The sequence below is a fragment of the Anas acuta genome, chromosome 4 (genome assembly GCF_963932015.1).
Source record: "Anas acuta chromosome 4, bAnaAcu1.1, whole genome shotgun sequence".
NCBI lineage: Eukaryota > Metazoa > Chordata > Aves > Anseriformes > Anatidae > Anas > Anas acuta.
Genome location: NC_088982.1, coordinates 33,016,716 through 33,041,881, shown reverse-complemented (window position 1 = coordinate 33,041,881; position 25,166 = coordinate 33,016,716). Strand labels below are relative to the sequence as shown.

Here is a 25,166-nt window from a genome sequence, read left to right as displayed (position 1 = left end):
TACTATAGCAGCGATGTTTTGGATAATACCAAAAATGAAAGCCAACGCATTACAGACTTTGTCAATTTAAACATCTACATCAAATGTTGGAACATTAAAATGACATTTGCCCTGCAGAACGAGGATGTTCTTGGCAGGAAATGGGATGGACACCCTCTTATGTGGGGTATGAGTTCCTCTGGGCTTAGCCATGGCCTGAAATTTTGTGGGGACAAAAACCTCAACAAGGGAGTTAGAGCTGTTGAGTGGCTGAAGATCAACTGCATAAGCAATCCAACAGCAATTGGCTTTATTTATTGTGGTCAAGTCTTATCTGAAATGATTTAAGTTTTTCTATTTGAGAGGGACAGCTGGAAGTCATCCACTTGCCTTTGGAAAACTTCTGTTTACGAAGCTTTTCAAATGTAAAGGGTCTCAAAGTGACCTATTTTTTTTTTTTTATTAGTCTCCACAGGTATTCATTAAAACATGTTATACACAAAAATAGCCTTTAAAATCTCAAAGGGAGTGGGGAATCATTGCTTCAATGTGTTGTGTGGGTTTTTTTTTTTGGTGTTTTTTGGGCAAAAATTACCTTTGTATAGAGAAACAAACTTGGCAACTTGTCAAAATCAGTTGTAAGATGTCTTACCATGGTGATATAGATTAAAGCTTTGTGAACACTAGGGCATGTGACCAAATTATTCCCAGAGTTCTCCTAAACTGTGGGCACTCTTCTAGTGAGCTACGTCTATCATGAGGTTGTATAAATTGTGTTCAGTCATAAAATATATACATATAGGAAAGTGATATGGTTTATTACGGAACATAAATAGCATATTTTTGTGTAAATATGTATGTATATATATAAAAGAGCTGGGTAATGGACAAAAAAAATAAAACAACAAAACCAACCAACCAACCAAAACAAGACAAAACAAAAAACAAACAAACAAACAAAAACAACAACAAAAAACCTAGCTGTTCAAGACCATATAAACCATGAGAAAAAAGTTGGCCATCTTTGTTACAATGTGGACCATGCATATATATTTATAAAGCTCTTCAAAAAGTTGTTGATGTATGTTTATAAAGTCATAAGTGGATTAAAGATACTTTACAGGTGGGAAGCAAAAAGAGTGTAGAAGTCAGTACAATGAATTCTGGAGTCCGCAGAAGGTCCCCTGGCCTTACGTGGAAGGTACCCCTAGAGGGGATGCTGTCCAGTGGTTTGACTTTGTTTATTCTGTGGGCACATTTCTTATCATTATGGTAGTCTTACCAACTAAAAACATACAAGTATAAATAAAAACAGACAGCTTTGTAATATACATTCTCTACTTAATTGTTTGGCTACTTTTGGCACAATTTACACGTTGAATGCTTTCAGGGTTAGGTGTGAGGTGTAAAGAGGTTGGGCTGAGCTTGATGAGGTAGATACATTGCAGATAGTGATAGAAACACTAGTGTAGATCAAGGCAAGATGTATGTTGTTCCTTTTGGTGTCCTGCCTGTCTTAGTTGTCCTCTAGGTCCACTGCCAAGTACAGTAATTAAAATAAAAAGGTTGAAAAAAGTAAGAAGCTACTTTTATTTGGCTGTGTGATGTCTTGTTTTTTAACAAGGTATAGAGTGGGGTAGCCAGTTCTCAGTGAGCTTTTGCTCCAGTTTCTGGAGATGGTCCAGAGCAAAACTGACTCAGATAAACTTACTATTTTCAAGGTAGAAGCAGCTAGAGCTCTAAGAATCAGCTAGATCTGTAGAGAGTTTTAGAGGAAAGTAATAAAAAGTGACTGAGATTCTGTCGAAGTAAAATACATCGGAAGAAAAGAGAGGGTTTAAGGACCACTAAGTTGAAAGAATAACCAAGAATGTGCTTGAGAGATACACACACAAAAAATAAAAATCGAAGTTCTGCTCCTGGGAGTGCATACCTGTTTAAAAACTTGCACAGGTAAGAAGTGTATTTAAAACCAAAAACAATCAAAACCTTTCACGATTAAGTAAACAAACAACAACAACAACAAAAGGCAGATGAACTTGCTGAGTTTACAGTAATCAACTATTTTTAAAGGAAATCTGTGATAGCCACATGAAAAATAAGGCAAAATATTGTATTTAAATAGACATATTACAAAAATACTATTTTTCTTAGCGTGTGGCATTTCCACTTCCGAAGTAAAACTTCCCAAGTAAACTTACACAGTGGTGAGACTGAAGAGGAAAATATTGAGAAAGCAAGCCTTTAGTTAAATCATCAGCTATAAATAGGTTACAAAACATAGTTGTTTGTTCCAGGTGAGTGGTTATAGGCAATTTTGCTTCTACAAAATTGCATTCACTACTTTTGCAGTAGTCATCTTATTACTTCCTTTTTTTTTTTTTAATATATTTTAGCAATCACAAATGCTCCTTTGATTTTTTTTCTTAGAACCTGTGCTGTAATTATTGTTATCTGCTTCATTTGTCTCACAGATGACTGAGATATTGAGAAACAGCTTCTGCATAAAATTTGTGAGGCCTTATGCTAAATATTCTTATTTATGCTCATCCATGCAAAATAACTTATTTACTTATTCTAGAAATGGAAGATGACTACTATTTACAGGTTGTATTTGGACATATTATAGGCTGTTACTAGTGTTATCATGGTTATAATGTACAAATCAACCAGATAAAACACCTGAGTGTACTGAGTACACCTGTCACCAGTCACATTTTGTGTTCTTGTATTAACTGTATACTGTGTAATAGAAACAATATTGATATATGTGCTGTACTTGCTGTAGTTTTTAGTAAATACTGTTACACGAACGTGTATATGTACTATTTTTTTTTCGCTCCATAAAGCCAGCATTTGTCCTTCATGAAGGATTTCTCATATCTAAACTAATTGCAGTTATATTCATAATTTTTGATGATTTCAAAATAATTAAAGGATAAAACAAAACAAGAAACAACTCATCCTTTGTGGTTTCATTTTTGCTTAAGAGTCTCTCTGACCAGGTTGGTTTTTCTAGTGAGGACAAGGTTCATTAGCAGCTACGCTGCCTGCTATCACTCTGCAAAGATTTGATAGATTGTCTCAATCTCCCTGCTTCTTGTGAAGAATGAAACAAGGGACAAGCAGTCATCTGAGGGATTCTCTCAAAGAAAGAAGGGATGGTCCCTTAAAAATTAAAAACAAATAAAGGTGAGTCCTATGGATCATAGCTTGAGCACGTAAGACTCAACTGCTTGCATTGCTTGGGACGTCCTTTGGAACCTGACATTTAGCCCAGGGATGAGGTGAACTGACCACTTTCTGCAGCAATTAACTAACTACAGTGCACTGCCTGCCAGGCAATAAGCAATGTAAGTCATTATACCTGATATAATTGTGCCTTTCTGGGGCAGGAGACTGACTAGGTCCGTGAATGTACCTCTGTGCTGCTCAGCTGTTCTGCTCATGTTCAGCATGCCGTCTGCTTCAATTTTCATAGCATAGAAACAATTGGGCACTGAAATATAACTGCTACTTGAGCTCTCTGACTTGCTCTGTATTAATACACATCTCTCAAGTGGTATATAATTTTCTAGATATGGAAATCTGGGGTGGAGTGGGGGAACACAGGGAGGGGGAGTAATTTTTGTCCAGCACAGTAGCTTTGCATTCATACTTTGTTTATACAGTACTTGACAGAAAGGGTCTTAAGCAATTACTGGAAATGGGAATCCTATCGTGCCATCATATCTGAAGATAATGGGTATTTGAAAGACATCTGTGACACTCAGGGATAGGTGTGAATGTTAAAAAGATGGGTATAAAACTTAATGAAGAATATAAAACACGACATCTTTCCTAGTATTAATGGGGAACAGTGGCAGATCTGGTGATTGATTTTGTCCCTCTTTCTATATTAGGAGTCTGAAAACAGGGACAATGCATCTTCTGCTGACTCTTATGTAAAACTTACCTTGTTGCACATTTTTGAGACGGTTCATTGAAAGCTGATGCCTAAGTTGCAGTGCTTTTCCCATTGATCAATGTTTGCTTGGTTCATTCACTATTCAAATTATTGCCTAGATGGTTAATAGGCCACAACTTGAAGTACAGAGTTACACAAGTAAACATGCTTCTGTCCATAATTTGTCTTTTATTTTCTCGTGTTTTCAAAGCTGTCCATAACATTCTCCGTGGGAAAGAGGGGAGGGTGTTTGAGGAAGATTTTGGCTCATGCATCTCTAGTGACACCTTGTGGGATGTTTTACAGAATCTTCTGTAACTCTTTTTCACCTTTTTTTTTTTTTTTTTTTTTTTTTTTTTTTTTTTTTAAGGAATAAACAAACTGAAAGGCTTATTTAACAAGAAGTTGTCCAAATACTCCACATGAGATATGTTTAAATTTCTGCACCAGTTTAGAGGTTTTGCCTTTTTTGTTTGTTTTTCTCTTCCGGGACTGTCATTGTAACTTGTAGTTAGTAGGATAAAATAAATACACAACCAAGATGCTATTTGGCAGCTACAGACAGCAGAGAACTGAAAGATGATACTTGGTTTGTCAGATTTTCACGGTGACTGCTGGATTTTCATTCAGTACATTTTCTGGAATTGCTACTTTATAAGCCAGATGTTCAGGTTTAAAACTGAGGTTTCAGAACTGATGCAGCAAATTAATTGAATTAATCTTTCCTTGGAATAGTACATTTGTTTCTCTGTTTTTAAAATTGATGTTATATACAGTACTCTTTACAAAACACCTGGAAACAATTACTGTTCTTACTGAATTCTCTGTTTACATAATCAGACCCCCCCCCAGTGCTGCATTCTGGAACAAAAAGTACCAAAACAGTTAGCTGATCTTTTGCAAACAGCAGTTAAAGTGGAATCTCTGTAAACAGAATATTGGCTCTTGATTTTTGTCAGACCATTTTTTTTTTCTTAGGGTGAACAGATGAAGTCAATTGAAACAACATCCCCTTGTAGACTCAGCTAGTAATTAATTCAACAGGACTTCAAATTAGGCTGATTTAATGAAGTATTAGACTTCTGATGAAGTATTCTCAGCAAAAAGAGGTAGAGATAATGCACTTGAAATAAGTAGGTCCTGTGGACTATAACTGATATTCTAGCTTCATTTTTTTCTTGAAACATCAAACCCATTACAGACCAGCACAAACACACGCAAAAGGCGTATATATCATTGTTCAAAGCACTTTGGCATGCTTTCTCAACTATTTCTTTATATATATATGTATATATATTTTTTTTTTTTTTCGTGTTTTACAGTAAGCCAGGTAAGATGGTAACTGCCTTTCACTTGTTTAGCTTTGAAATCTAGAAACATGGCAGACTTAAAAGTCTATTACAGTTTCACCTTCCCTGGCTATGTGCCACTAAAGTTGTTCCTAGAACCTGAGAACTTGCAGTGAACTTTAATCTGTAAGAGAGAGATAAGCTAAAGGTCGCATTTTTTTCCTCAGAAAGACATGAGTGCCATGAAAAATAAGAGTTGGGTGCTTGTTTCTGCTCCAGTGAACTCAACAGTGACCTTTAACTTTCAGTTTAGTGGCTTCAGGACTATCCTTTAGATGCAGGACAGCTGCGAGGTAGAGGAGAGGGCTGAAGAAGGCCATTCCCAAAGCTGCTGAAAACCCAGGTGTGCATAGGTGAGGAGGTGAACTGGGGCAGTGGAGAAAACAAGGTAAGTGGCAAAACTAGCTGTCGTTTCTTTTGCATGCAAATGTTTGAGAAAAAGAACGTTTTGCTGAGTGAAGTCACTGCTGCATGCCAGAAATAGCAGCCCCGTGTGCATGTGACATACCTGCTTAAAACAAACACAAAAATCTATTATAAGCCCTTCTTTAAAATAAAAATAACTGTTAGTAAAGAATAAGATTTAATTATGATCATAAAATAATGAGAGAAATAGCAGATCCATTGTTTTTATTCAGTGGTTTCATTGAATATGCCTTTGGAATTTCTGCTTCTCTTGCTTCTCTCTTGCATAGGCAGCATTTTGTTTGTTCTTTGCTGTTATTTCTGGACAATTTGGTGCCAAGTTATTTTTCTAATCTTCACAGTCAACGTGTCTACCTCTGTGATTACAGGACGTAGCTTTGTTATATAAAATGCAATTGGCTGGGCTGACAGAAAGGTGAGTATCTGGTTCCTAGTTAATACCAGGAAAAACATACCTGGCCTATATAAAATGGGTTCAATTTAATTATTTTTATCCACTATTTTCTTAATAAATGCTAATAACTTCTGTGAAGGAAACATATTTCATAATAAATTTCCCTTTCCTGCAGTGCTTTAGGGTTAACTTGCATGTTTTCTTCAGTACAATTCTGAAAACTGCTGCAAACTCTTGAGATACAAACCTCAACCTAAACCCTCTAGCTATTTGACTTACATGCTAAGTATACCAAAAATATTTTAAATGCCTGTTGGCGATGCTAAATAAAGGCATGGGAAAATACCAAAATAGGAGGATTGAAGAACAGCAGAATTCGCTTTACTTGAATCAATATGTAACTTTACTGAGTTAACTAACCCAACTGAACTAAAAAATCCAAGTTGCAAAATTATGCTGTTTTCTGTCATGAATGGTATATTTTATATTTAGGTGTTAAACAAATATACTCAGGGTCCTTCTAGTGGATGTATATCTGGTATTTGGTCAGTTCAGTTTGCTGGTTTGATTATGAGTTTTCCCCACGAGCTCTGTCATTTGGTTAGGCGCTGTGGGAGAGAACTGTCCTGGGAGCTCTGATCCCAGAGCAGATTGCCAATGAGTGTGGGTGATTTCTCTTTCTATTTTTTTTTCTTTTTTTACATGTATGCTTGGTTATAGATGAATTTTGAAACTAGTTGCAATAGTTTTCCAGAAGTGAAGTAGTAATATTAGCCTGGAGAAGAACAAGCACGTAGAGGCTATGCTATGAAAGCACTCTGAAGCAGGTAGACAATTGGGAATGCGAAGCGAGGTGCTGCCTGGAGGGCAGGCACGTGGGCATTCAATCCACAGGCGTCATTTTTGTCCGGCATAAAGTCTGTTTCACTTGGCAGGGGTGGAGAGGGGGGCGAGCAGTTATCTTCCATCTGGATTACATGATTTAACAAAATTGTAATAATGGTCGGGGCCTTCCTAACAGGATATTTTTGCAGAAGAGCGTTGGCTTACTGATTGAAGCTCTTTGCAGGTCTATCTAAGAATGAGGGAGGACTGAACTGCCCCTGCAAGGGGCTGTACAAGGGGTGGAGGTGAGGAGGGTGCTGACCCCGGGTAGCAGTTCAGCAACTGGCTGAGAGGAATATGCAGCAAGGGCACCAAAGGATGCCCTTGAGGCTGTTCCTCCCTGACACCTGCCTCTCCTTTCTGCTTGGGGGTGAGGAGGCTGGGGTGCCCAGCTGTGTACAGGGTGGAGTGGGGAGCAAATGGGCAGCAGGTTCCAGTATTCCCCTGTGCCTCATCTTGCCTGGAAGCTTTCTCCTCTGTTCTCAGTGTACTCCTCTGCAAGTGGGGGCTCAACTACTTGTCCTGTGTGTGTGAAGGGCAAAGGAAAGGCTAGCTGTTGCTTAAGCTAGAGTGCCTGAGCCATCTGGATACTGGCTGGATAAGGCCAGTGATTAGTGTGATTAGTCCTTTAACTGATGTCCTTGATTCCATTGCTAGTGTTCTTTGTTTCCGTGTCTTTTCTCTATATGCAGGCATTGAGCTGGCTGAGAAGAAGTAAAAAAGGGGTTTTTAATACCTGGATCTGGAAGTCAGTCCAATAAGGCCTATTAAAATAAAAAGCCATTCTCAAAACCATCCTGTGAATAAAAAACAATTTTACCAAGAGAGGTGTCTGACCTTTTCTAATTTGGTAGTCATTAAGGGTGTCTGACCTTTTCTAATTTAGTAGTCATTAAGATTTCACAAACAAGTTGGTGGAAGTGTTGGCCCTGTTCTGCAGCAGCTGATTCAGAAACGAAGTTGTTGATGTGCTTCATACTACTTTCATTTTAATTAACGTATACTTACACTACTTGCTTACCTTTCTTTTTGGTTCCTCTACCATTTGAAAGTGAGTCCTTTGAATCACCAATTACATGTTTTTTCAGTGCTGATAGAAGCAGAGGGTGGTGTGACTTTCTGGTATTGCCTCCTATTGCCACCTCTGTAGTGATGAGGTAGAATTTATGCAGTAAATCTCGGTACAAAGATGATAGCTAAACTCAACCATGCTCGGCAGCAGTCAGAGGACTCTGTATAGTATGAATGTGAAGCTGTGGAACTTTCTTAGATGTCCTGCACGGAAGTAGGCAGCAGTGTGACTGGGTGAGGTAGCAGTGTGATTCAGTGGCAGAACAACCCCATGTTTCATCCTCGGCCTGATGGTGATCTTCCTCCCGTCATGTGCCACCAATGCAAATGTGCTGCTGTGCCAGTGCTCTGTGGGAGCCCTGCTCATTGGGCCGTCACACAGTCAGTAAAAATCCCAATTCCTGGAGTTTCATAGCCAAGGCAGAAGGTGTCCCATGCTCTCACAGCCTACATATGAAACATCCCACACAGTTCGTAACCACCCTCCTGCTTTCACTGTGTGTGGGGGAGTTTATCTTTACTAGAAACAGTAATTGCAAAAATGACCTTCATACTTACTGAAAGCGGTAGACTGCTCCACTCTGACTCATGGAAGGGAGCCCAGATATTGGGTAACGGCTTGCTTCTTGATAATCCATTTCTCTGTCTTCTTGTGCAATAGTTGAAATGATGGCTAGTTCTGTGTGTCGGATTCAGTGTTGTAGGTGACGCATAGAGCCGCTCTGTCTTTGCCAGAATCTAGGATGAAGCGAAAAACTACAAAACCGCTGCTGACTGATGAAAGCAGCCTTGCGTTGGCTCAGCTGGGTTTCAGAGCGAAGGCTCAAATTTCGGTGTGTCTTCTGGTTTCAGTTTTAGAATAACAAATCCAGCTCAGTTCATGCACATCCAGTTGAAATAAAAGCCCTTGCTTTTATTCTCTAATCATTTTGCCTCCCTAGTGGATCTTTGGCATCCCTCTTTACTGTTTTCTTGGCTGATTTTTTTTTTTTTTGTCGTGTTCATTGGTGTTTTACTTCAGCAGGAAATCCCCTTTTTAAAATGCTATGTAATGAGTCACTACCCGTGTTTGCTTCAAGCTGAAGGGGATTCCAACTATTAAATTGTATTATTGCTAAATATAATCCTGTTCCATTGTGTAGGTTGTAGTTTGAACCAGAGAAAGGTTTGCGGAAGTAGTAGGTTAAACAAGCAAAGTTGTTGTCAGTTTTGTTTATTAAACTGGAGATTAATGGCAATTCCAGTAAGAAGTAAGCAGGTTAGAAGTTTAATAGATCAAAACACATCTCAAATTGAAAAAATTACTCAGCAGTTATGAATCTCTGAAGATCTGTATTGCTGGGCCGGGGGGAGAAACAAAAAAAAAACACAAACTGCATAAAAGCTTGTGAGTTCCCAGTAGTGAATATTAGGACTTGTTCAGCAAGAAGCATGATCTGGTTTAGTTTTTTTTTTTTTTTTGTATGTTTGTTTGGATTCAAAATTTAATTGCTCTGATTTCTTTTTTACTCTGGCATGGAAAAACGCTTTGAATTTGTTTCACTACAGATCTGAGTATCTCTGTCTGTATTACTGCTGTTTTAGCCCACGTTGCTTTAGGTTGCCATCTTCTGAAACCCTCATCTACCACATTTTGTGATCTGGAGTGATGTTGCGACTTGATTAATCACCTTTCAAAACTGTGTGTGCATAAAGGAGATGGAAATTTCAAATTGCAATAGCCTTTGGTCCAGCCTTCTCATGCATATACAGATATGCAGGCAATTCAGGTGTATTCACAGGACAACTGATTTGCTCCCCCTTTCAGCTCCAGATTTCCTTCCTTATTTTTATTATTTACCTGAGAGCTTCTACAGGCTGTGATACAGACTCTCCTGTTCTGCTGGTGACATCTACCTTTGTGCTGCATGAGATAGCTTGTTCTCAGCTGCTTCCAGACTTGGAAATACCCGTTTTTATATTTATTTATTTATTTATAAATAATATATAATTATATTGTGGCATCCCTGCCTATAGCAGGGGGGTTGGAACTAGGTGATCATAAAGGTTCCTTCCAATCCGAGCCATTCTATTTTATATATATATATACACACACATACATACACACACACACGTATGTACACTTACATATATAATATTTTTGACCCTTTCTAGTTTTATTTGTCACTTAAACAGAACTCAGCGATTCCAATTTCTAAGTTACCTAAACTACCTCTCCCTCCCCATCCCCGAGTGTATTACTTAAAAGCAAGTCGTATTAATATCTTCATTATCATATGAAAGGGGGTGGTTACATGTAGAGATACGGTGGTTATTAAGCATTGAAAAGGAACCATGATGTTGCTGAAGGCCCCACAGTAACACTCTTGAATTTAGAAAGAGTCCCACTACTGGTTTTACAGCTTATTGCTGTAAAGGAAATAAGTTAATAAAAGCCACAAAGTTGTACAATTTCCCATAGCCTTTGACTAATGCTTTTATAGAAAGAACATTAAAAAAATAGTCTTAGCTGAAGGTGAGGGGATTTCCTTAGGAAGAATGCTTTTAGGAGGCATCGCTCTGAAACTATAACCTCAGGAGTCATTTTCTAACAGTGAGGAACATCTGCCCAGATGAATGGGAGACTAGAGACAGCCCAATCCCCAAACTACTTTTGGGCTTTACCTTTTTTCAAAGGTATTTAGGTGCTAAAGACTGAGTTTTATAGCGATGCTCTAAAATGTCTCATTTGCCTAGCTATGGTCCCCTTAGGGCAACAGGACCAAAAGTGCTGGGCTGGTCCATAGGATAGAAAAACTCAAACATTGCAAGCCAGGGCAGCGTGGTGCAGATACACTCAGGTGGGTCAGTCTGGAGTCACCCTGGGTCTGGGAGCCAACCAGCTTGGCCAATAGAGGTCAGGCTGCTCCAGTGAAGGTCCTATGTGAGTAAGACTGGGCTTCCCATTTACCCGGTGCAGCTGAGGTTGTCTTAGGGTCCAGTGACCCAGACTGGCTCACATCATGCTGAGCAGAAGCTGCTGCTAAGCTCCACCACAGTGTAACACCTACATGGATCTGGAGTTCACATTTTTGAAACTTGTACCCCATTTGTCTTGTTTGAATAATACTCTCATATAGATTAAATCTGTCTGATTTGTAGAAGTTGAACATGCCTTTTAGAGAAATTATGGTGAATTGAAGTTGAATGTTTGCTGGCATTTGTAAGACAGTAATGGAACATTTATTGGACTAACTTGCTCTCTGCTGTGATTTAAGGCTTCTTGAAAAATAGGATGCTCAGAGATGTATTGCCAAGGCTTAGAGTGAGGTTATAATTAATAGGTAATATATTTGTCCCTACTTTGTAAAGTAATCTGTACTTGACTTTTTTAGGTCACGATTGCAGGGAAAGTACATAGAGGAAGTAAAACTGCTTGCTATAGTCTCCTAGTGCTCCAAGCACTTAGCTTTTCTTTTTCTTAGAGGAGAAAAAAAAAAAGGAAAAAAAAAAAAAAAGCAACCTTATCTCCGCTACAGCAAATGGCTTTTCCTTACAACATTTAAAAAATTAATCATTTTAACAACCTTTTTCTTTACTGTTCAAAGAATTTTTTACCTTGCTCTTGATTGTTCCCCAATGCTTGTACACTGCCTCTGTCTATGTTTTATGAGTAAACCTGAATAACACAGGGGTACTGCTTCCATAAAATTCAGGTCATACGAGGTGGAAATAGCAACCTAAGTTCAGGAGTTCCTTCATTTTTATAGTTCTTTCTTTTAGTTACAGGAAACAACTCTAAGGCAGTTTTCTTGTAGGGTGATATATGGGAACACTTGTCTTGATAGATTTTTTGTTGTTGTTGTCTGTGTGCATATGTTATGGGGAGCTGTATTAGAAATGCTTGGATCTGGCTTCTAACAGTGAGAGAACTCTCCCTCTAATGTGGGTATTAGCTTTACCACACACACTTATGTCTTGCAAAACCATATAGTGAAGTTGTAAGCAGATATTATTCTTGATTTTACAAAAAGGGAAAATTAGATTCGTATGCTTTTTGGGGGGACAGAGGACTTCCTCTGTCTGTTATGATGAGTATTAGTGGTTGTGAAAAAAAGGTCATCAGGTCCTTCAGAGAGCCTAGAAAGAGTACAATTCTCATCTGAAATGTCGTGGACATGTCACCATTCACCATCCTCCCCTGCTGCAAAATGCCATTCTTCCTGTCCACCAAAAACCAGGATACCTCTTATGAGATGCCTTCATTTCCACTGTTTGGCCTTGGTCAGCTGCAAGCATAGCCCAGGAGAAGGTATCTTCCTCTGTTGACCTATCTGGGCCAATCGCAAACAGCTAGCTCTTACCGGGTACATCAGACCGTACTTCCTTTTCCTTTTTTTTTTTTTTTTTTTTAACCCAGGCTCTCGTATGTCATGTGCTCAGTTGACAATTTACAACCTATAAGAGTGGTGTTAGTAAGCTTAGCCTGTCATTATCAACTGTTCAATGGAGGTTTTTTTTTTTTTTTGTACAATACTCTTTGATATTATTCTGTATTGCCCTGTTCAGTATCTTTCTAGTGTTTTCTTACCATGATCATCTCATTCTAATAATGCTTTAATTAATGTGACCAAAACCTCTGCTGTGATTGAATTCCAGGATGATCCCTCTGTACAGAGGAACAAGCAAACGCAGTGGAGTGGCTAGTTCTCTTCTCTTCTCTTCTCTTCTCTTCTCTTCTCTTCTCTTCTCTTCTCTTCTCTTCTCTTCTCTTCTCTTCTCTTCTCTTCTCTTCTCTTCTCTTCTCTTCTCTTCTCTTCTCTTCTCTTCTCTTCTCTTCTCTTCTCTTCTCTTCTCTTCTCTTCTCTTCTCTTCTCTTCTCTTCTCTTCTCTTCTCTTCTCTTCTCTTCTCTTCTCTTCTCTTCTCTTCTCTTCTCTTCTCATTTAAGCATTTTTTAGTCATTTTAAAACACTTCTGTATGATCTATTTTAGAAACATGACATAGCATAATGAGAGTGTGCCTTACCCTTAGGGTGGGCAGCAATAGTGTTTGTGACACTCCTTCATTTTTTTCCACAATCTTCAGCTCAGTCTTGAATGTCTTGCAGTCTATCCTTGGCCTTTACTGTGGAGGTGTCCAGTGTTTCAGGTAAACTTGCCGTTTTTGGCAGCCCTTGAATCTGGAAGCAAACACTCTGTCTCATCCAAAAGACACCTAATGGTCCCTGTGGAGTAAAGTCATGTTTCCAACAAACCAGTAGATGAAACTTCAGTGTTGTATAGTGTGGGAAACTTATTAGGGCGTCAGAGTTAATTTTTCTCTCTTGTTAATTGACAAGCAGGTTAAACTCTGCGTGATTAGGAAAGAAAGCTTTCTGAAGCTTATGTAGACTGAGAAATTTCTTTCATGGAGCATTCAGACATTGCCTAAAATCAGGTTTAATTCCACTTCAGGACAAAATTTAAACACTGCAATATTTCAGTAAGAAAAACCACAATGGCTGAAGCCAATGGGTGGACAACCAGCTGGGGAACAAGGCAGACATTTTGGCCAGAAAAAGGGATTTGTATTCAAACTTCCCTGATGCTAAACTCTGTACTTAAACGTCATGGAACTGACAAATGTCAGGGAAGTAATGCTTTGCTGGAACTTGTTCCTGGCCTGCTTTAAAGCTTGTTTTCAATTTCTGGCTACTGTTCTCTGTGTTATAGAGGTGGAGGTGAAAGACCAGGTCCATTGGAAAAACATGGAAGCATACCAACTGATTTCAAAAAGGACCAGGCTGTACACTTGCAGTGGAAGTTTATAGGAAAGATATTGGAGGAGGGTGATGACTTGGGGATGAGATATCCATCTTCATCAAAATCTGACGTGGCAATCTACTTATAAAGAGCTGTGTGGTTGGATGGAGGTGAGACCATTGTTATTGTCTCTCCTTACCTTGCCAACATATCAACCTCATGAACATCTTCATGAAAATCCAGTGAAATAGTGAAAATCCATAAAAATATATTTGACTAATAATGAAGAATTGATTGAATCACCATCCAAGACCTCATAAAGTAGCTGTGGGCTTTCCAGTTTTCCCATAAGGAAGGGAGAATTTGTTGTGGGTGGTCTTTCTTTTGTGGCTAAGCAGGAAACCAGACAGGGAGCAGGAACAGAGTGGGTGGGAAGTGCTCTGACTTCTTGTACATCTCAGGCAAAACCCTACAGAGTCCAAACCTAAATCAGAGCTGTTCACTAACATTTAGGTTAGAACTGGGTAGCAGTATGTTCCTCTCCAGGAAGGTCACTTCTGTGAGCACAAAAGTGTATTTCAACTCTGTATCAGGTGTGGACAAGATGCACCCACACCATTAACTGAGTTTTCATCAAAAACATGACAGCTAGGACTGACTGCCTTGTGTTCCTACTTCTTGATCTGGGGCATCTGAGTCTGTTTAAAAAATAGACAAAAATGATGATAGCGACCAATCTATTTCTGTGAGTGAAGCAGAAGAGTGTTTTAGCTTGACAAAAATGTAAGTGCGTGGGAGTGGTTCTCATTCATGCACCAAAAAGAGGAGGACATCTGTAGACAGCCAGTGAGCAACATTGATGTCAACAATAGCAGGATGCCTTTGTTCGGCAAAATGAATTCTTAATGCCCTAAGTGTGGTATCAAAGTATAAACTTAAAAACTAAGTCTCAGAAGCTTCCTGTACAGCAGATCTGTCTTCAGCTTCCTTTCCAGAATAGCGGAGTCCTAAACTGGTTTAAGCACTTTGATTATTTTTCTTTTTCCAATCTCTGTTCTTCCTTGTAGCAATCTTTTCTCAATAATACTTACATGGCAATTAAGCCCTTTACAAGTCACCTAGGATCCGGTACTTTAAGCTGCTGTCTTTACATTATATTAAATTTTCTCTAACTCATTTCCTTATTTTTCCCATATGGAAAGCCCTTACACGAACAGTTCTTTAGTGGACAATAAAATAATTTGAATGGCAGCCGTCCAATATGGTCTTTCTATAGATAAGTGGCTTGGGTATGCATGAGAAGCAATGAATTTTTTATTATTCAGGCACGTTATGGTGTAGCCAAAGGGGCTTTCCTCTTCTGAATGGGGGAGCAGGGAGGTCAGGTAAAAAGATGCATGTGTGATTTCTGCTTTACCCCCACAATTTTCCACTGGAGGTTAAGAGAAAGGGTTCCCCCTTCAATTTTTCCATTGTCTATTTTTCTCTGCCTCCACAAAACATTTTGTTGTGCCTACCTTGTGGTGGTGAAAATAGCATTATGTTCATGCCACTAGTGTTTATTCAGAGTTCACAATGAAACAATATGACTCTCTGAGGCAAGGTGGCTGCTAAACTGGCATTAACATGATAGGAAGAGCCCACATTTTCATCTTGGATTCTTTGGAATGACATTTTCTTCGAGGAACGGCATCTTTGTCTGCCTTTTTTTTTTTTTTTTTTTTTCCCCAACCTTCCAGATAAGAAGGCACCTGATCTTAAAGGCTTAACTGTCCCAGCTTTACCTGGTCCTGGACTAGAAGAAATCTGATTACTCCTGGACTCCCTGGAAGAAACCACAGCAGTGCAGTTGAACAGGTGATGGATATTAAATGCAGGAACAGTACACATGGAAAGACTTAATTTAGCTCTATCATTGTTGCTTAGCTGACAGATGTCAACAAACTGACAACAACAACCCGCTGAACTATTTCCAGTCCCATAGCAATTAAGCATGTTGGTCAGTCCAAAGTCAAAAGCTGTGTTTTAGTGCAGAAAAAGCCAAAAAACATAGAAGGCTAGATTTGCTGTATTTTTTTTTGAAGGCATTACTGAGGAAGAAGAGATGTTATTCCCTTGTTACTTCATTAGCTGGTGGAAGAAGCATTTCCCCTCAGATGCGTATCTCTTGGCTTCAATTTCTTTTGCTGCTTGGAAGGATCTGGGTACACATCATTTGTCTCAAAGATAGTGCTCTAACAGCTTGCTACTGAGCTTTTGCTGGTGGGTTGCTTTCAACCTCCCCTGAGGAAGCTGTTCTGCTTTTTATAAGCACTTATATATAACTAAACCAGTGATCAGAGCAAGAAAAAGTGTGCTGATGTAAAGCTGAGTGAGTAGGCTGCTGTTCTGAGAGGATGAAGATGTTTGAGCTTTTTTAAATTTTTTTTTTGACCAGATAGACAGTAAATCAGAACTCTGGCAGAAATCTGAAAGTCTGAACCGTCAAGCTAAAGCCATTAACATTTTCCCCAACAAAGCAACAGCAAATACTTCACACACAGTTAAGACTGTTACTGCAAAAGAATAGAGAAGTTGCTCTAACTCCAGCAGTTAAAACACTTGCCCAGGAGATGCAAACACAGTTGAACTCCCTTCAGGCAGGAGAAGGAGTTGAGCCTTGGTCTCCCACATCCTGACCCTGGCCTGTTGTTCTCCTCTGCTGTAGCTGCAAATGCCTGCTGCAAATAGTTTTGTTTCAACAGGGAATTGGACACGAATTTGCAAATGATTATTGTGTGTGTGCATGTGAGAGGCAGAGGGTAAATGGTTTGACAGAGAAAGATATACCCTACTTTTCTGAGAAACTGTGATATTCCTGCTAGGAGGACAAAAATGCTTCCAGGGCAGTTAAATCACTGGTATCTCCAGTGCAGAAGACAACAGCAGCCTCCTAAAAATGCTAGAAAGGTATCCCCTCCCTGGTGCATGGCTGCGCAGGTTTTGTTGTCATAAAAACTGAAACCAATACAAGTCATTCTTAAAGATAACCTTTTCTGAACATACTTATAATGAATCTTTCATTTCTAGGTAACAAAATGACAGTGTTAATTTTTATCATCTGTGAAACTTGATTAATGAGCTCCTAGGTGCAGGCTACACTCTGAAATGAATAGTGGGCTCCTGAAAATGCTACATCACTTCTTGTCTGGGCGGAGGGGAAGACGTTTGTGCAGTCTCCACCTCTCTACGCCCTCTTCCTCAGCGAGAAAATCAGATACGATAATGAACGTGGTGCTTGTTGGCTGGGGAGAGAGCTGAATGTCACTGCTGATGAGGAGCCTGCGGCTGGCTACACTGAGTGCTGTTTCTGCAGGGAAACCTTTAGAATAAATTCTAATTAAAATGCATTCCTAGAAATGGGTCCCTGACCTATCTCCTCCTTACAGTAAATTATTCTGCTTCTAGATTAATACTGGTGCTATATACCTTTTGAGCTGATACAACTTTTCCACCGTGCTAGACCGCTGCTTTTCCCACCGCATGCCTCTCGCTGGTGAGTGGGCGTACCATTGTGTCACTGTTCCATGGTAATCTGAAGAGCGAGAGGGAATCCTCTGTGGTCTCCTGCAAGCACTGCTTTCAAGTAGAGCTGCGTGGGCTGTGTTTATTTGTGAGATATGAATGCGTCCCCACCGTTAGAATGACTTTAAGAAAGGGGTTTCCCTAAGCCTGGGGAGTAGGTTAAACCTTGAGCTAGATATATATTTGCCTCCAAACCGCTTAGTTGTCATTTGATTCAGAGAGCCTTTATTGAGACTAGTGCCTTCTAACCTAGCAGACACGGAGTTGAGCACCTCGCCTGACAATGGTGAGTAACTGCTGCATTCGGAGCTGGCATCGCTGTGTCCCTGCCTAGCCTCAGGATGAAATCATGTGCCTCTTTTTCATCTACCAAAAAAGATTTCAAATCCCAAACCTGGTATGCTAAGAGTTTTTTTGTCTTTTTCTTTTAAACTTTTTATTTTCTTCACAATTGTGTATAAATCATGTGATTTCATGCACATTTATACTCTGCTGTAGCACAGTTTTTGTACTCTCTTTTCTCGTACAAGGCTGGACAGTGAATGGTACAGGAACAGTAAAGCATTATTGTCATGTAGAGCATTTGGGCTATGTCAAACTCTTACTTTAGAGTAAATCTAATGTTAAAAGGACTCGGTGCACATCTACTGGGTTTGACCCATGCTTCTTCCTTGGGTAACATTTCTGCTGAAGCTTTAGGAAATTTTACCTGTTCTGTAGAGTTTGGGATGTGCCCTGTGTTACGGACACTGATGAGCAGCCACAGGATTCCCTTAGCTGGGTCTGTGATTAGGAAACAGAAGGGCCCTTTATCCACATCTGCTACAAATTGTTTTCTGTAGTCCATGTAGCACTTGAGGGTGGTCCAGGGCTATGGGCTGGGTGGTTTTTGCTTGCCTTGTTGCTGTGAATGAACATTAATGCTTCATCCCAGAAAAAGTTTTGAAGCATTTCAACACCGAGTAAGGAATACTTGGAGTCACAGCGTAAGAAATTTCAAGTGGTACATTTTCGGTTAGTAGGCATAAACAGAGTGAGCTGTGAGGACTGTTGAGGCTTGTGTAGAAGGAAAAGAAAGCAAATTTATGCACGTTTTTTTCTCTCTGTGTTTTAATTCCTTGTCTGATAAAATATAAAGCTGCGGTACTTGTAGCCGTTGCAGTGAGAATTAACCCTTCTGTCTTCAGAGCCAGTGGTGTTTGCTGCCAGAGGGCCTGCACAACCATCACACTAGGATAGCTGTAGGACTCTCTGCTCCAGTTCCCCCTTCTCAAACCAAAGTAAGAGCTGTCAGTATACCTATGAGAACTTAAAAATGCTCACAGCAACCCACTCAGAAAGCTGTGGAAAAAGAGTTTCTTAAAGGGTTGTCTTCCCTTCACATGCTGCTGGATCCTTAGTAAATGAAGATATACTGCTGGCAGAGTCCTAATTTCCAGCAGTGAGAGTACCCCATTATCAGAAGTGTGGGCACACTAGAGTGTATACAAAGCAACAAGCATTTCGCAGGTCTCTGAGAGCTGTTTAGCACTTGTGTTCCTGCCAGCCAAACTGTGCCAAGCTTTTCTGCAATGGAATGGGTTTGTCAGATCATTCCTAGTTTTCTATAGGCTCATTTCTTATTTCTTTTTTTTTTTTGTTCTGAGATTTTGAAGCTTAGATGGAGAGTTTGAAGTTTATATAAATCTGAAGCTCCTCATCTGAATCAGATTTTTACCTTCTTAATGTTAGGCTTCTGCTCTTGCAGCTGTACAACTTTTTGTGGTAGGTGTGCTTGTATCTTGAATACTTTTCTCATAAACTCATCTCCTTCCCAGCCACGTGGACCCTGTCCTTGGAGCCATCTTTCTATTAACGTGGCAAGTTACCTATTTGTACTCTACAGATCTGTTTCCAAAGTCACTGGACTTAATAGATCCTAAATCATTTCTCTCTTGGCTTGGATTGCACAAGGAAGTTCCATTGTTTCTCTTTCCCTTCACATCACAGTTGTATTGTTGGGAGATGTCCATTGAAAATTATTCAGAAAATCATCTCTGGCGCTATCGATCATTATATTTATTAATCTTGCTTTTATCTTGCAGCATTTTTCCTTTCTACTTCTGCGTATTATCTTCTGGAATTATTTCTGTCCATACTTTGGCAGTGAATAATAACGGAAAAAAAATCTTTCACTGCATAATTTAGAGCTGACATTTAACAAACAGCTAAGTATTTCCTTCCCATCTTGCCCACCCTCAAATAATTTGTCATGCTAATTGAAGCTACATACAGAACAGGAGTAAAGTACCCTTGGGAAGGCTTCCTGCAGTGCTCTTAGATGACATACGCCTGTTTTATACGTGTTCTTCTGAAGAACTGTATATTTGGCAGAGTTCACTGTTTGACAGATTTGTGATTTCTTGATAAATTGCCTTTAAACAAATTAAATACATTTATTGCTGAAGGCTTTATTTTATTTCATCACTGCATTCTGTACATCTTTAATAAAATAATTCATATTCTATTAACAAGGATTCCCCTTCATAGACTTTGGGCAATAAGTACGTTCAAAGTATCATTGCCTTTGCCCCCACGTCTTTGTGCAATGATGGGCATTGGTCAAACCCAACATTTTCCAGTAAAGAACTGAGGCCCCTCATTTTCAATACTTTGAGGAGAAATATGTGCAGTATCTGAAAATCAGTGATAGGCTATGTATGAATATGAGAGAGGCTCAAATAACAGAAAGTTTAAAATTCATTTTCATATACAGGAAGAAAAATGTTGAGACTTTGTTTTTTAGGCAATGTTTTTGGTTGCAGACAACATCATATATCTTCTAGCAGCTTCTTGGTATGTTGTAAATCACTCCAAAACATTAAAGCGTAGCGCATACACACACACGCATACCAACTCATAACCTTGTAATAATTAGAGGTTAGTAGTATTTTCTTCTTTCTGTGGATTCCAGTGATGGGAGAGGGAAGGTGACTTTGTAAGAATCCAGGAAAGCACTGAGGACTTAAGGTATATTGTGCATGGCTTTGACAACTTGATCATACTTGACTTCTCTTTGTCACTTCTTATGGGACTCTTGCACATTAGAGTTGTAGCCATAATATTTTCGGCAAGGAATTTAGGTTTTGAAGCCTTTCAAATTGTCTTCTGTGCTTTAGATTCATCTGTGCAGATGTCTGTGTGGAATGACTTACGTTGAGCTTTGCTCTGGGCATGATCCTGGCTGCTTTTGGTAATATTTGTGCCGTTGATTTCTACTTGAAGGGGTTTATACTCACTTGGGAATATTTTACTCACTTTGAAGATCTTAAGAAGTACATATAAATCTGAAGATTAGAAATTGTTAAATGGACAAATTTCTGAAGAAATAACTATGTCTGTAAAATGTTTTCCTTTCTGGTTTAATGTAAGAAAAAAAGTGATGTATTGTTTTTTCAATCCAGGTCATGTACTTAAAAACAGGATTTATACCCACTACTTCAACTAGTTTGTGTGTGTCAATAGAAACGTTTTCAGACACCCTATTGTAAGACCAAAGAGCTGCACGGCAGATGCTGCCTATCTGTGCAAAGCCAGCCTGCTACCTCCCATCCGAGACAGTGAATGCAGAGATTGCGCTGTGCGTTTGCATTTCCTGGACTGCTGCCAAACAGCTTGCAGCGCAGAGCCTCTCCAGAGTCTCATCTATGTCGTGCAGAAAACCAGGGTTTTAGTTCTGGGTAGAAATAGTGCGTTCAGCCTTTAATTGCCTCATTCCTCAGTCTGGTCCACTGCAACAGCCTTCAGTTGTTTTGGGTCTTGATTTATTTCAGTTGTTGCACAGTTTGAGATTAGTTCAAGAAATTAAATAGAGTGCTTATCAAGTTCTGGATATCACAGATTTGTGGCATCTGTGAATTAGGATTTTGGGGATGTTTGCTCTTCTGACTCTACTGCTACCATAACCAAGGAAAATTGTGCTTAATAGGGAGATCGGTTTTAAATATTCAGAGTTAAATCTCCCTGCAGCACACAATGCAGGTACCAGTTTCATTTTATCTGAATCTAATTGGGCAAGACAGCTGAAGAACCTAACAACTTTCTATTTTTCGCACAACTAAAATGTCAGACTTTAAATATTTGATTAGAAAAGGTCTAATATTGAAGTTTCAGCACTATCAGGAAATAACAGGGGGAGGAGAGGACTGGCAGAGCTTGCTGTCTTTGTGGGTTTTCTTGTGCTGCATTTACATGACTGAAGCTGCATTTTCAGCAAAGAGCGTGGATGCAAAAGCAGGAAGACATGTAATAGCTGGTTGAAGGCTGGCTGCACTGAACACTAGTGCTATTTACGAGTATTAAACATGGGACTATCTAGGGAGGAAGACGTCACAGAAATATTATGTTGTATTTTTGACTTTCTCAGAGTTATGGGTCAAGAAAAAAAATCCTGAAGTCTCTATTGCTGTATCGATTTAGTTTCCGTATATGTTGCTTAGGATCTTTTTCATCAAATGCTTATTTGTTTCTTCGGTTGCTCTTCCATTTTGATCACATTTACAGTAATAATCCATTTCTTTCCCCCCCCCCCCCCTCCTACGCAACAGCCACACACAGTGTGTAACCTGCTGGCTTGTTTATCAACAGCATTTATGATTATATATGTTCCACTTTGTTTTGGAGCTATTTTGCAATTTGGGTATTACTTAAATGAGGTAATTTTACTTGGCCCGTCTGTGACGGTTAGTCCTGGATCTTTTACTTTACAAAAAAAAGTGTTTCAGTGGAAAGGTAACTTATTCTTGGGTTTGTTCCTTATGCCTAGTTTGCAAGTATTTACTTCATTATTTTTTTTTTTTTCTGGCATGCTAGCTGTTTTCTGCTCCTTCCATTGAGACAATGTCAGTTTATTTTGGTGTTTAGTTAAATTGAATCATTGGATAGAGTGTGTGTGTGGAGAAACCTTACAAAATCTTCTCTCCCTTTCCTGCCTTGTTTAGGCCGGCTCAGTTATGAGATTCATCTTACACTGCATCCCCACAAAATATTGCTTTGGCACAACACAGGAACAAATGAATTACAAAGCGCGTTTGGGGAAAATGGAATGAAGGTTGAGGAAGATAGGATGCTCTTAGGCTAGCACTGGATTTGGAGAAAGAAAAAGAATGTGGCAGGAGACAAAGTGAGAGCAGTGCAGGTTTAAGATTCACAATATAGATGTTTTTGAAATGTGCTTCGGATAACATTTTGAAGCTCTAGTTTGAGTGCCTATGTGGCCTTTTTTTTTTAAATAATTATTATTTTATAAGAATTAGTCTTCTTGTTGCTCTGTGTGGAGTTTTTTTTTTTTTTTCTTTCCAAGTATGTTTTCTGCATGTGGAAAACTTCCTTGTTTTTAATACAAATTAGTACTCCAACCAAAAAGAGCTTTTTTGTCCTGTTCACATATATTTAGGAAGCACTTAAGGCTTGGATTATCACTGGAGCAGTGATAAATCTGGTAGGAGAGCACCAAGGAATTTTGTATGCTTTTTACGATACATCTTCAATTGCGGCTAAAACACATAAATCTGTGAGCAAAACAAATCCTGTTTTACTTCAGAGCATTCCTGTTCTTAAAAGCCTTGACAGAAAGCAGAGAATTTATGTAATTCTGAGCAATCCTTTACATGACCATTATAACCTCCCCTATTTCCTACGTAGCCTTGATTCTTTGAAGTATCTGAATTTTTATCCACCTTGGCTTCAATTTGTCTGATCCAATAAAAACCCTACAGCATTAAATTGCATACTGTAGTTGTAAAATCTTCTAGCTGTTTTTATAAAAGTGTGCATGTTTTGTACAATAACCTAGATGCCTCTTGTTTGCTTTGTAACCAGATTTAGATGTAGCACAATTTGCACTGCCAACACAGGTTGGATTCATTGCAGTAATTTTTTTGTTGTTGTGAAGAATCAAAATGATTTTGGAAAAAAAAAAAAAAAAAAAAAGAATAAAAGACCTTTCAGGACTGACACACTTCAGCACAAAGCCTTAAGAAATGAAAGGCAAGGCCGTTACCCTGCATCAACACAGTCTCCAAAACTCGTTTGGAGAACAGCGGAGGTAAAGCAAAGCAGGTGCCGGGCTCCATTGTGTGCAACACGCCAGCCCTCACCATAGTGAGGTCTGCTTTTCCCCACAGCTTGGACTGTTCAGAAGAGGGAGGATGTACTCCTGTGCTATGACCATGAAATAGCTTCTGGTAGCTGGACCGGCTGGTAAAGACATATTAAATCAGGGTGCCCGGTGCTGTGGGGCATGCAGCAAAATCTGCATATGACTAAGAGTCAGGAGATGCGTACCACGGACTTTGCAAAGCCATGCGGGAGGGATCCCCCCACCCCCAGCAGGTGGTGGCAGCAGGACTTCTGGAGAACTGCTGCTCTGTGATAGCTGGGTCTTCAGCTGGGCCAAGCACTGACTTGGGAATTGTCAGCTTTAGCAGCTCCTTTGCAGAGCAGGGCCACGGAGAACCCAGAGCAGCCAGTGCAGGGGCCTGGAGTACTCCCCAGCACATCCGATCCCTGAACTGATCTGTTGCTGCAGAACAAGCAACAGATCAACAGCAAGTCACACAAGGAATCTTTCCATGTCCTTCACTTTTTCCCTCCCCAAAGCTTTCTTTATTTGCAGTTGCATAAACTTTACCAGCATAGGAATCCTCTTTATTGTCAGTTCTAACCTGCATCACTTAAACACAGCTTATTTTTTCAGCATGGGGGATGTCATAGTGTGCGTAACTTGGCATATGGGTCTGAGGATGCTGAAGTGTCTAAGCCCAGTGGGATGCATTAGGGATTAAATAGTGCTCTGAATTCTGGTGGTGGTGGTGGGTTTGTCTGGGTGTTTTTATCTTTTTAATTTTTTCCTCTTCAGACCAGATTTGGTTTAGTGTGTTCATGTTATTTTTTGTTTAGATGGAGGTTGGGAGTATTCATTCCAGGTCAACATTTTTCAAAATTGGTATTTTCCTAGACTTCTAAATGCCAAGTGTAGGCATCCCAAAAAAAGGCTTAATTCTTATTAATACCAAATGTCTGCAGCACCCATTAAAATCAAATGAATACAGCTTTCCATACTTCAACATGTTTTTGTTATGATTAAACAGACACCCATAAAACTCAGACAAGCTGGAATCAAGTTGCATATGAAACTGAATTTACATTTTTTCTTAATAGGATCCTTGTAATTAGTGATTACCAGATGCATTTAAAATGTGTGAAATGTCTGCTGGAAAGGAGAATTAAGCAGGGGAGGAATGCCAAACACCTCAGATCTTCTCTTGGCAAACTTTTATTTTACATTTCTGCTCTGCACATAGATGAAGCAGCATGGTTTCTATAAAATGTTCAGCTGTGGTTTCACATTAAGTTGATGTTACCAATAAAGAGAATGGCTTGTAATTGAAAACTTATTTGGTTATAAATGGCAGGTTCCACTCTTGATCGCTTCCTGCTTTATTCCAGTGGTCACGTTGTCATCCTTCCACCAGGCGTTATGAAATCTCTTAGGTCATGATAAAGCTCTAATCTCCCAGTTTTCTAACTCCAACGACTATAATAACACAATGGCTTTGACACTTTGTTCTCAAGTGTATAATAACACTTCTGGACTCCTTTTCTGATGGGGTGTCCCACGTATCCTGAAGAAACTCACCCAGTGCTGTCCCTGGCCTGCAGCACAGGCAGCAGAACGGCTCCTGGGGGTGAGGTGGCAGTGGCTCAGTCCCTGTGCCATCTGTTCTCCCGCTCGTCATGTAGAGGTGATGGTACTTCACAACATACACAGCTTGCTTTCTTTATGTTTGG

At 39.4% G+C, this 25,166-nt stretch overlaps 1 protein-coding gene across 12 annotated transcripts in view; it reads left to right on the top strand.

The window, feature by feature from the left end:
* The first annotated feature begins 4,925 nt into the window (after positions 1-4,925).
* TNIP3 (TNFAIP3 interacting protein 3) overlaps positions 4,926-25,166 on the top strand; it is a 72,379-nt gene continuing 52,138 nt past the window's right edge. For 3 of the 12 annotated variants that reach the window (XM_068680629.1, XM_068680640.1, XM_068680628.1), the window contains exon 1: positions 17,671-17,733. In XM_068680629.1, coding sequence (XP_068536730.1) covers positions 17,686-17,733 — 48 coding nt within the window. In that variant the 5' untranslated portion in view covers positions 17,671-17,685. Of the gene's footprint in view, positions 5,059-5,448; positions 5,663-6,068; positions 6,116-15,511; positions 15,630-17,557; positions 17,623-17,670; positions 17,734-25,166 lie in introns of those variants that run through there. The other 9 variants (XM_068680634.1, XM_068680636.1, XM_068680635.1 and 6 more) reach the window with 9 other exon arrangements.